Genomic DNA, 12602 nt, shown 5'->3' with positions numbered 1-12602 from the left:
TTGAGAAATCATCCTCACTCAATTAAAACCTAAGGGTCACCCTAATTCGAGTTCGAGCAAGTACTCACTCGATTATAAAAACTATACTAGTTCGGCTTCGATCAAATTGCCTAAGCCTCAAACTTTTGAAAAAATTTTTCATAAGGCATAAATAAAACAAAATTTTCACAAGGCATAAATGAAATAAAGACAAGTCAGAAAGGAAAGAGATATTTATATATATGAGAATATTTACAAGGTCCGATCAGAATCCTATACAAAAGATCAAAAGTGAAAAATCCTAAGGTTCCTGATCTTCTCTAGGGGCAGCTTCTTCTCCATCGAGGTCCTCCCCATTCTCGGACCCGTTCTCTAGCTTTTACTATCTCGTTGGTAAGATCGAAACCTCGAGCGTGGATCTTTTCGAGGGTTTTCCTCCGAGATTGGCATTTGGCGAGTTCGGTAATCTAATATGCTCGAGCTTGAGCTATCTCAGCTGCCTTTATCGCTTGGACTTGAGCGGCTTCAGCATCGGCCCGGTAAACGGCCACGATCGCATCTGCCTCGGCCTTTGCCTTTTCAGCTTCAGATTCGGCCTTGGCAAGTTTAGAAGCCAATCGAGCCTCGAGCTCCTCTATTTTCCTTGCTTGAGTCGAGCTCTTCTCCTTCATACCTTGAAGCTGACTTTCGACCGATGACAATTGGACTCAAGCAGTTTTTTTTTCTGCAGCAAAGCGGTCCATACCTTCTTTCCACCCCAAGGACTCCGCCTTTATCATGTTGACCTCCTCGCGGAGCTGTTCGATCCTCTCGACCTTCTGCTGCAGCTGTGAGATCGAAATGTTGGCCACCGTTGCCGAATCGAGCCCATGAGCTTTTAAGATTATCATTACCTACTCGATCAGGTCGGTCTGATCTTTGTAAGCCATGGCCAATTCGGCTCGGAGGTCCTTGATCTGTTCATCTTTTTGCTTACTGAGAAGGTTGGGGGCATTCCTTTCCTCGGTAAGCCTTTGAATGTCGGCCTCATACCGACTCAGCTCGACTCGAGACCGAGAAAATGCTTCTCGCTGAAGCGTTAAGGCCTACGCAGAAAGAAGAAAAATAGTTAGACAAAAAGAGAAAAATGAACACAAAGGTAATACCAACAAGGGGAGCTAAGGCTTACCCGATTCAGAGCTTGTTGCGCTTCATTGAAAAGGTTCGATGCCTCGCCCGAGTCCTTCCTCGAGACCTCCAAGTCACTCAGACCGGTAAAGTAATCACGGAAGGGGTCCTCCCTTCCGTGGTCTCCTTCGATGGAGAGGGTATTCAAGGCCCGAGCCTCTTGAATCATCTCCTCAAAAAATGAGGGGAGCAGCGGGGAGCCTCTAATTTCTATTGCCCCAAGTGAATCACTTGGGGCATTCTCCTCATCTCGAGGGGCCTCGACAGCCGTACCCACCGTTGGCTCAGTGTGGTGAAAGGAATCTTCGATCCTATATGACTCGAGGACTTCGCCCAAGTCTCTTCCCGAGACCCCCTCATCTCGAGACGGAGTCTCTGCAGCCTTCACCGATTCAGTGGCCTTTGGGGCCTCGTTGCTCATTCCCACTCGGGCCACCAGCCCAGAGTCATCTTCTTCCACTTCTTCGTTTTTGTCCCTTAGGCGTCGAACATACTCTTCGGTTAGGAGGATGATGTTCTTCCTCGTCTTACGAGCCGCCTTCTTCTTAGGTTATGGATCCTCGGAGGGTGAGGACTTTTTCCTCTTTTTGTCCTTCGCCGGTTTCGGTGTCAGGATCGAAGTCTCCCCCTCACCAGATAGGGGCCTCATAACATCATCTTTGCACGGGCCTGTATGAAAGAAAATTAAGTAAGAAATGCTTTGATAAAATCATTAAAGACGTGGAAAAGGGGCTAACCATGAGTTTTGGCTTCCCATCGTCCCTTTGATAAATCGCACCATGAGCGCTCGGCAAACGAAGAGGTCGAGGCCAGGTCTCGAACCCAGCTCTTGAGGTTAGGAATTGCACCGGGTATCCAAGCGACCGCTAGATCACGGAAGGGGATATCGATGAGAAGAAGCAAAGGAGCAAAACAATAAATAAGAGCTAACATTGGGATTGTACTTACGCTTCATATTCCATTTCTCGGGAAATGGCATCTTCTCGGCCGGGATTAGGTCGGAAGTCCTCACTCAAATGTATCGGCCCATCCAGCCTCAGTCTTTGTCCTCGTGTATGCTCGAGAGCAGCACTTTGGTAGCCCGTCATTGGAGTTTTATTAACCTGCCTCGATAGAGGCGGGGGCTGTATAACCTGATGAGGTGGTCGAGGGTGAAAGGCATCCCCTCGACTTTGCTCACGAAGAATCGGAGCAGAATCACAATTCGCCAAAAGGAATGATGGATTTTGCCTAGGGTTATTTGATACTGACGACAAAAATCAACGACGACGGGGTCGAGGGGGTCCAGCGTGAAAGGGTAAGTGTAAACACTTAAAAACCCTTCCACATGGGTGGTGATGTCCTCTTCGGGGGTCGGGATCACCACCTCTTTTCCCTCCCAGTTACAATCATTCTTTACCTGCTTAAAGTATCCCTCAGTTATTGAGCATATATACATCGACACTGGCTCGCATCGACCGGGAATCGATGAGGCTTTATCGGTTTTAAAATCGGAAGTGAGGACACACCCCCCGGGAACACACTCCATAGGGCGCGGCTCCGCCGGTGTTTTGTTGCCGGCCGGCCGCGATGAAGAAGCGTTTTAATTTTAAGGAACAGTTTTTGATGTTTTTTCCATTTTTGTATGGATTTGAAGTTAAAAATAAATGGAGATGATAAGATTTGGTGTTTTGAGAAGAGGTTAGCAGTGAAAATCGTAGATTTGCAAATGAAGAAATTAGAAGATATAAAAAGCTTTGGAGATTGGAAATCTGAAAGTAAAAGTTCAAAATGGTGGAGAGAGGGGCTATTTATAAATTTCACAACGACGGTTCAATATTGGCGGTGGCCGACCATCGACAGACTTGCATTTAATGCCTTGGTAACTGTACAGAAGGGGCGTTTCAGTCACTTCCGTCGCTTACGTCACAAGGATGACATCATGACAAGTCGAGATAGAAAATTGAAGGCTCAATTTGTTTCTTGTCATTACACTCCAAAAAAATGAGGGGACTATCTGTATACGGTTAAAACCGGGCCCACCCGATTTTACTATTTCACTGGGAGTTTGCATCGAAGGATGGCCTCATAACGGAATAGGCCATATCACAAGGATAAGGTACCGAGTTTGGAACCGAGGTACCTGTCAAGATCGAGGCTAGTAGAGATCGAAGCCAAACAAGACAGACATCGAGCAAGATCGAAGATAGCACAATAACAGAAAGGCGAGATATCCGTGACTAGTCGAGGATCACGGCGTAAACCTCGGTGACTGGTCGAGGATCATGGCGTAATCTCGGAATGGATCAAATCAGAAACGGTTTATAAGTTTAATTGTTATCCAATTTTAAGGGTAAATAGAAGGTTAAGACAAACCTAAATGTAATTTCATTAAACAAGCTACCGTTATACGTACCTATCTTACTAGACATAATCTTTCCCGAACGGGCACTTAATCAACTTTCAAATTCAAAATATAAATTAGTAATTTTAAATGTTCAAATAAATGCACAGATAAGTAATTTATAATTAATCAATTTTTGGCTACCTTTTTGTAACAACCCGACTGGTGGTTTTGAGTTTTAGCATTTTGTTTAGTGGTATGAGACTTTGAATATCTTCATATTATATATCATGACTTGAGTGTACAGTTATTTTCGACTTTCGAAAGGTTCAGAGTTGATTTGGAAGAGTAATTCTCAATTCGGAAGCTTTAAGTTGGAAGAGTTGACCAAGGCCTGACTTTTCAGTAAACAGTCTCAGATTTGTCTTTTGATGGTTTTAACAAGTTCGTATGGTGATTTTGGACTTCGACATATATCCAGATTTGGATTTGGAGGTTTCTAGATTGATTTTGCTCTAATTGTCAAAAGTTAGAAATTTGAAAGTTTGGAAAGTTCATAAGTTTGACCGAGAGTTGACTTTGAGGCTATCGGAATCAAATTATTATTTCGGGAATTGAAATAGGTCCATTTGTCATTTGAGACTTATGTGCAAAGTTTGGGTTCATCCCAGATTTGTTAGGCTTGATTCGAATGCTTGGTCTTGAAGTTAGAAGCTTATGAACTTTAGAGATTAATCTTGATCGAAGATTCTTGATTTTGGTGTTAATTACGACGTTAGAAACCTTTGGATAGGTTTGAGAGATGCATTGAGACTTGTTGGTATGATTGGACGGGGTGCCCTGAGCCTCAGGTAAGTTTCGGAATAGTTTCGCACCATTTCGATTGAGTTTGGCATAGCTGATCTTCTGGTGTTCTGATGTTCTTCGCATTTATGATCAGTGTGTCACATTTGTGTAGAAGGTTTTTGGTTGACTGGTGATTTGTTCATCGCATTCACGATGCAGTGGTCGCGTTCACGGAGCTTTGTTGTCAGCCGAGGTTTAAGTCATCGCGTTCGCATGGGCAACGTCGCATTCGCATAGGCCTACTATTGCGTTTGCATAGGGTGCTGCTGGGCAGTTCATCTAAGTTGCCATTTTTGAAATTTTGCCCATTATTTCATATTTTGAGCCCAAGACTTCGAGAAGAGGAGATTTTGAAGAGCAATTTAAATACTACATTTGAGGTAAGTAATTTTCATTTGGATTTAGTTTTATATAGTGATTACCATGGATTTCTATACCTAAAACTTAGAATGTTGAAAGGAAATTTGTGGGTTTTGTCTACATTTTAAGAAAGTATATTTTGGGGATTTGAGAACCAATTTGGACTTGATTTTGGAAACTAATTACATATTTGGACTCGGCATGTTATGGATCATCGAATTTTGGTTTTGTTTTGGAATTGGAGCACGTGGGCTCGGGTTGACATTTGTTGATTTTTGAGAATTTCTTCAAAGATCGAAGTTTTATGGATTAAGATTTCTTTCTATGACATTGTGGACTTCCTTGGATAATGTTTGTCTTTGATTTGCGCGATTAGAGGGCTAAATCGAGGTTTTGGCGTGATTCAAGGTTGAAGACTAGCCTGGATGAGGTAAGTACCTTTTCTAAACTTGATTTGAGGATAATTACCCGTTGGCTATTGGTATTTGTTATATGTTGGGGTGACGTATATGCAAGGTGATGAGCATATATGCGTGCACCATGATTATTCATGATGCGGGTAGATCTTAAGCTTTTATATGCCTTGTTTTGTTATCATATCTCTTTGATATTGTATTTTCTCCACTTGTATGACTACGTGAGCTATTATTCATGCTAGAAATCATGTCTAGGCTATTTTCTTATCTGTTGAGACATGATATGATCGTTTTTGCTATGTTGAGCTATTTATGTTAGCACGTAGTCATATTTCTCACTCATGATATTAAATCCACGTATTATATCTCTGTCTCCGTGCAATTTTATATGTTATCTCACGTGTTTTTAGTGCTCTGTGTGTGATATAAGTTTGAGCCAAATTATGGCATGTTGACATATTTTGCGGTATTTTGATTGTTGTTACTGTAAGATATTGTCATTTTGAGACTTAAGCGGATTGATGACTGATTTTGGGCCATAGAACCGTGTTGGTATTATTATTGAGGTGACGCGTGTGCCATGCTCCATATCGAGCTGAGTGGTATTGATATTGAGATGACACGTGCGCCACGCCCCATGTTAGGCTAGATGGTATTGATCGTTGACTCAGATCCGTTCAGCGCTTGGGCACGAACCCGTCTTTACAAAGCCATGTAATAATCGTGGATGCAGATACAAGGTCATTTATGTGCTTGGTGAGGTACTTGTGTCAGGCATCCATACAGTGCTGAGTGTGTGAAGTTCGATGGGGGTTTGAGCCAGGCACCAAGGGCGTGCTTAGAGTATGATTGAGATGCACTTTGTGCTAGGCACTATGAAGGTGCTGAGATTATGTATACTTGACTTTAAACAGTGATTCTTTGTTGAATTGGCATGTGTAACTGGCATGCAAGCATAGAGTTGTATTATCTCTCGTGCTAATTGGTATTTGATGAATCTATTTTTTCCTTAAAGCTTGATATTACAGTTTTATCATGTTAAGTACCTGTCTAAGTATATTATGTAGTAGTTGATGCCTTGACTATTATATCTGATAAGTATGTCTCTTTCTCCTCCTATGTGTGTTAAGCTGAGCCTGTTATCATTTGAGTTGTATTCCTACATATGTTATTATTTTGCTGTTATTGCTATTGTTGGTTGTGGAAAGTGAGCATTGGACCGTGCTAAGCGCATCACTACTTTCAGCCCGTGGTTAAGCTTGTTACTTATTGAGCACACGGGGTTAGTTGTACTCATGCTATACTCTACACTTCGTGTACAGATCCGATGTTGTTGATAGCGGCGGTTTCTAGTGAGCTGTATCCGGATTAGCTTGGAGATTTCGAATTAGCACTAGTGTTTCGTTCGCAGGCCTTGAAGTCCCCTCTTTATCTTATGTTCTTACTATAGTCTTCCAGACAATATTGTATTTGTTTATTCTTTGTATTTAGCACTCTATAGAGCTCATGTACTTGATGTCACCATGTTTTGGGATGGATTCAGTTGTATTAACATTATAACTTCAGATATTTATATTATGCCGCTTTTTGAGATAATTTCTTACCTTTGTTAAAGTGTATTTTCATATATTTGTTGCTGGCTCACCTAGCTAACGGTATTAGGTACCATCACGGCTCCGGTGAGATTTTGGGTCATGACACTTTTAGTCTCAATTGTCAATATTTGATTGTAAATAACCTTATTTAGTCAATAATATCTCTTCCATTTTGTTTACCAAATATTTAATTTGTACAAGAAGTGTTTAAAAATTACTTCTTTCTTACGGTGTTCTAGCAATGAGTCTCCTTCTCTTTTTAATCACTACCACTATGAATATACACAGCACAAACATTAATAAAAGAAAGCTGGCGAAGAGCCTCCAATATTTAAGAAAATTTTACACGTCGTTCATATGTTATTATGGCTCTTTAACTAAATCAGCTAACTGCTATGCATTGAATTCACGTGCCTTGCTAGCTTTGTTTTGACTTGAGCCTGTTTGGAGCATTATAAAAGACAGCTAAAATGAACCAACTTAAGCAATATACATCAAAAGTCCTTAATTCCTTATTACTGTTAATTAGAAAGATGGAGATTTATTCCTCTACTTTGAACTTCGTTACACTGCTCTTGTTCTTTCCCTTCCTATTTATTGTTGTATTTGACAAATGGAAAAAATCAAAACAGCAAAAGTTTCCTCCAGGTCCATGGAGACTCCCCCTTATTGGTAGTATCCATCACTTGATCAGAGGAAGACTTCCACATCAAACTCTTACAAAATTAGCAAAAAAGTATGGTCCAATCATGTATTTTAAACTTGGAGAAGTTCCTACAATGGTCATATCATCACCTAGTATGAAAAAACAAATTTTAAGAACTCACGATCTTGCCTTTGCTACTATGCCTGTATTCACAACCATAAACATCTCTTCTTACAATTGCAAAGACATTGCCTTCGCACCATATGGTGACAATTGGAGGCGAATGCGTAAAATATGTGTCATGGAACTTCTAACTGTCAAGATGGTCAAGTCATTTAGCTCAATTCGAAAAGATGAACTCTCGCGTCTGCTTTCATCAATTCGATCCGTGAATGGACGTTCTGCTGTCAACCTGACACAAATAGTGCTTCGGTTTACGAACTCGGTGATTTGTAGATCAGCCTTTGGGAAAGCATGTAAAAATCAAGACGAGTTGATAAAATTGTTGAGTGAAGTACTGGAATCAGTAGGAGGATTAGTTGATGTGGGTGATTTTTTCCCTTCTTGGAAGTTATTAATTCACAAGATGAGTGGGGCGAAATCAAGATTCGTAAAGCTGCATAACAAGGCTGATGCAGCTCTGGAGGAAATAATCAATGAGCATATTAAGAATAGAGCTGCTGGAAGCAAGGGAAATGGTGAGTTTGCAGGTGAAGATTTTGTTGACGTTCTCCTAAGAATTAAGGACAATGGCGAACTTCAATTTCCAATCACAAATGATCACATAAAAGCAGTCATTTCTGTAAGTTTTCTCCCAGCTCATGATAGTTATCCTGTGTCTCTTTACGATTAAATTAATGAGCGCACAAGTATATAATTTCTGAGTTAGGAACAAAATGGAGACTAATTAAGATTTAACTTGTCATGTCCATAATCACCTTACCAAGGAGTCCATTTCTCGGATAAATTGTTTATAAAGTCACTTTACTTTGTTTTGTAACAGAAAAGTCATCATAATTTCCACATTGTAACTCAAAAGTCACTCAACACATTTAAGTCATATTAAATATATTATTTTTCATATTTTTTTAACTCAATCATTTAAACAATAAAAAAACACCCATTTAAACCGTGACTCAAAACGCTCTTTGACCCGACCCACTTTCTCTTATTTTTGTTACAAAAAAACGTAAATATTAATTTGCTGTTAATTATCTTGATTTTCAACATACTGGTTTAAGCAAAGTATTAAATCAGTTCGACTAGAAATGGTCGTCTAGTAACATTATCTTTACTATAAGCAATGCGCGTTCTTGTTCTAAAACATCGAGGATATTGTCTTTTAATTTACTCTTATATTAATATTTCTCGGTCAAAATTTCAAGCATAAATACTTTTTTCATTTTTCCTTCCTCATTTATATTTTCTTCCACTTCAACGCTGCTAATTTTCTTGTTTCACTTTCAAATTTAACTCCTCTAGTTTGTTAAGATTAATTCCTTATTTTTTATTTAATACTTTGCTTAAACCAATGTATACATTCAGTATAACTATATTGAGAACCAATATAATACACTACAACAAAGTAATATTTACGTTTTTTTATAATAGAAGTAAGAGAAAATGGGTTGAGTCATGGAACGGTCAAGTCATGATTTAAATGGGTTTTTTGATTCTTTAAATGGTTGGGCTGAAAAGAAATATGAAATATAATGTTTAATAAAGCCCTAAAAATGTTGAGTGACTTCTGAGAGGGATCCACTTTGATTATTACTGCTTGTCTTTCAATTTTTGTTTCTTACTTTAACTTCCTTCTTAGTCAGTTTATAAAAGAACGTCACTTTCTATACTTAGCAACTCTTCAAGTCCAACATTCTACGTGAAAAATTTAAGAACACAAGTTCAAGAGACATATTTTGATACATTACACAGATATTTTGTTTGAGACCACAAGCAGTGTTTTAAAAGGCGTGAGGCGTAAGGCGATGCGTTTTACATATGCCTCAGTGAGGCGCAAGCCCCGAGGCACAGAGCGTAAGTCCCATAGGTATTTAAATTTTAATAATTTATAAAATAATATAATTACAGTAAATATTTATAAACAATCTATTATACACTACTTAGAAGCACAAGTAACTTGAGTCGAAAACAATAAAGTTTTCTATATGGAGAAACAAAAAAGATGACTAACCTGCAATTTGAACTTTGAACTTACTGCTATAAAGGAGAATGAAGATCTCTTCGTATTTGTAAAAAAAAATTTGAATATTCATGATTTTGGGAGATATTAGCGGACTAGCAGACAAGATAAAGAATTGGGAAAGATCATGAATTATGGCTTCAATCAATAAAAAGTCTTGACTTTTAAATTTAATACATTTCAGTTCCTTTTTAAAACTTTTGAGTAATTACCAAGCTGACTTTTGAGAATTTGGGTATCATATGAAGGACTTATTCAACAAATTTTGTCTTAATTTGAAAAAGTCCGTGGGGCTTACGCCTCACTTAAAAAACGTATCTCAAAAGCCCGGGTGTATGCCCCGAATTGTTGGGTGTACGCCTCTTGAGACTTTCGCCCCACATCATCGCCTCAAGGTATTTTTGGTGCGCCTCGCTCCGGACTCGCCCAAAAAATGCCTTTTAAAATACTAACCACAAATTTCAAAAGTCCCATTTTTTAAACTGTGTGCTCTGTCAAAGTGGAAAAGTAAAATTGATCGGAAGGAGTACTTAAAATCTTTCCATGCAATTAGTACGTGTGCATCAAGATTGGTTTCCTCATACTACCGAAATTGTCTGCGCCTATAATACTCCGATCTTGATGTATAGCCTATAGCGGCAATTTCTCTTTCAATTTTTTCCTATTACATTGGTGAGAATCTAACAAACACTTATTGTGTGCAAGGGTTCAAGAGGTATAACTACACGGTATGCTTTAAAAGTCGGCGTGACTCAATGAAAAAAGATGAAATTTAGGCAGATATCAACTGGGTAGCGATGCAAGTTCATGTTACAAAATGCACGCATAATCTTCACTCAAATGCATCTAATAATAACAACGACGTACGCCTCAACCACATGTTAGTTGAAGGCTTCAATCAAACGTATCTAGCTAAATCAAAATAATGTTCAAGTTCATCCTCCAATTATTTGGATGTGTAGAACTTTAAACCCGTTTGAAGGTATCTCCTTCAAATTTTGATGTACACTATCGTTATTGGATTGTTTTTAAGCTTATATGCGTACCGATATGTTCTCTTTATTTATTTATTTAATTTAATTTGTTTGGTTGAAGTAGGACATATTCGCTGGTGGAACTGAAACTTCAGCTGCGACTATTATTTGGGCATTATCAGAAATGATGAAGAACCCTAAAATTATGATCAAGGCACAAAGTGAAGTGAGACAAGCCTTCAAAGGAAACACAAGTTTCGATGAAGAAGATCTTGATAAGTTATCATACCTTAATTTAGTGATTAAAGAAATATTCAGGCTACATCCTCCGGGTTCTTTGCTGTTTAGGGAAAGTAGGGAACAAACATATATTGATGGATATACAATACCTCTTAAGACCAGAGTGTTGATTAATCTATGGGCACTTGGAAGAGATCCAGAAATTTGGCATGACCCTGAGAATTTTATTCCAGAGAGATTTGAAAATTCTCATGTTGACTTTATGGGAAATCATTTTGAGCTTGTTCCATTTGGTGCGGGCAAAAGGATTTGTCCAGGAATACAATTTGGTTTAGCAACTATTAAATATCCTTTGGCGCAGTTACTCTACCATTTTAATTGGGTGCTTCCATTTGGAACTAGTCAAGAAGATTTGGATATGACAGAGAAAAATGGATTAACTGCAGGGAAACAGAAAGATCTATACTTAATTGCCGTAGATCACAAGGACAATGAAATTTTTTGATGTTGTGCTTTAAATGGTGAAAAGTCACACTTATGTAATGCTTCGCCTTCTTTCAGTTTATTATGTGTGTCTCCCTGTTACCTTTGAAGTGTACCGTGAAAATGTGCAATTAATAAGATCCAAAGTTAGTTGAATATTTTGGTTAAAAAGCTCGGACCAAATAATATGTTTCACCGTTTTGTGTGGTACATTTGTAATTTTCGTACATTTTGTTTCTCTTTTCTCCAAGAGAATGTAGTAATTGTTTCGGGTCCAAATCGATATGCGGATTTACATGTTGTTTGTGTGGTTTATTTTCATCGTATCATATTGTATTGTTATTAGATTTTAAATACAATATTTAAATTGATTATTATAATATTTTTTGGTTAATATTAAAAAAATTATTTAACCAAGTAAGCAATTTAACATACTAGCTCATTTGACTCTAGAATCGGATCACACAAAAATAATTAAAAACTAAACACTTATCACCTTTTAGGAAGGGTACAAGTGTAATCTCTTCATCTAGAATTGTTTGGTAAGGGGTCCTTGAATGTAGGTTCTAAGAGTAGAGTGGTTTCTGGATCCAATTTGAATTCCAGAAGTTTATACAAGATCCAGCGCACCAATAGACCAAGTCATCCACTGGTTGCAAAAAGGTCTAACCCTTTATGATGTTGCGTCAAATGAGTGAAGGTTTGATCTTATGCTTGTTTATGCCATACTTGTTAATAATCCTGTTAGTAGGGCAACGTTCTTATTGTTAGCTTTGGCAACTCCTAGGCCTCCATGGGATTTAGGCCTAGTCCCAATATTCCGTTTCACTAAATAGTGCTTATTTTTGGTACCCCAGTCCCCATATATAGGGAGTTCTTCTGAATCTTGTCAATGGTATTGGGAACTTAAGCACGAGGCATATTAAGTCAGTCTAGCTAAGAGAATTTCAGCTGACACTCTGACCTCTCTCTAGTTTCTCTCTCTTTGGTAATATGCAATCTAAAGACCCTCCCCCTATTCACCCACATGCCCCACCTGACCCAACCCATAACACTTCCACAACACACGTACCTACACCTATTAACACCAACCCTCCACCTACAAACCACCTCACAAACGCTAATCCCAACCAAACAAACCAGAAAAATACGAGTCCGAAATCAAAGTGTGGTCTTTTTGGACTCAAACGACGAAAATAGGTTAATAAAATAACTGACTACTATTTTATATATAACGCGATTATTTACCGCGTTATACCTTAACGACACGTTTGTCCGTTAAAGTATAGCGCATGTAATATATACGTTATACTCAATATTTGCAGTTATAATATATTGACTGCATAGCGCATCAATGACACTAGCTATCCATT

At 38.5% G+C, this 12602-nt stretch overlaps 1 protein-coding gene across 1 annotated transcript; it reads left to right on the top strand.

Annotated features, from left to right (window-relative positions):
- The first annotated feature begins 7189 nt into the window (after positions 1-7189).
- LOC107771170 (premnaspirodiene oxygenase-like) lies at positions 7190-11385 on the top strand. The gene is made up of 2 exons (XM_016590499.2): positions 7190-8134; positions 10631-11385. Exons 1-2 carry the CDS (start codon positions 7220-7222, stop codon positions 11249-11251), a joined length of 1536 nt encoding a protein of 511 aa, XP_016445985.1. The 5' UTR covers positions 7190-7219; the 3' UTR covers positions 11252-11385.
- The last annotated feature ends 1217 nt before the right edge of the window (positions 11386-12602 follow it).

The sequence above is a fragment of the Nicotiana tabacum genome, chromosome 21 (assembly GCF_000715075.1).
Source record: "Nicotiana tabacum cultivar K326 chromosome 21, ASM71507v2, whole genome shotgun sequence".
In the NCBI taxonomy this organism is placed as follows: domain Eukaryota; kingdom Viridiplantae; phylum Streptophyta; class Magnoliopsida; order Solanales; family Solanaceae; genus Nicotiana; species Nicotiana tabacum.
Note: the sequence above shows the minus strand (reverse complement) of the source record. Positions and strands in the feature narration are given on the sequence as shown.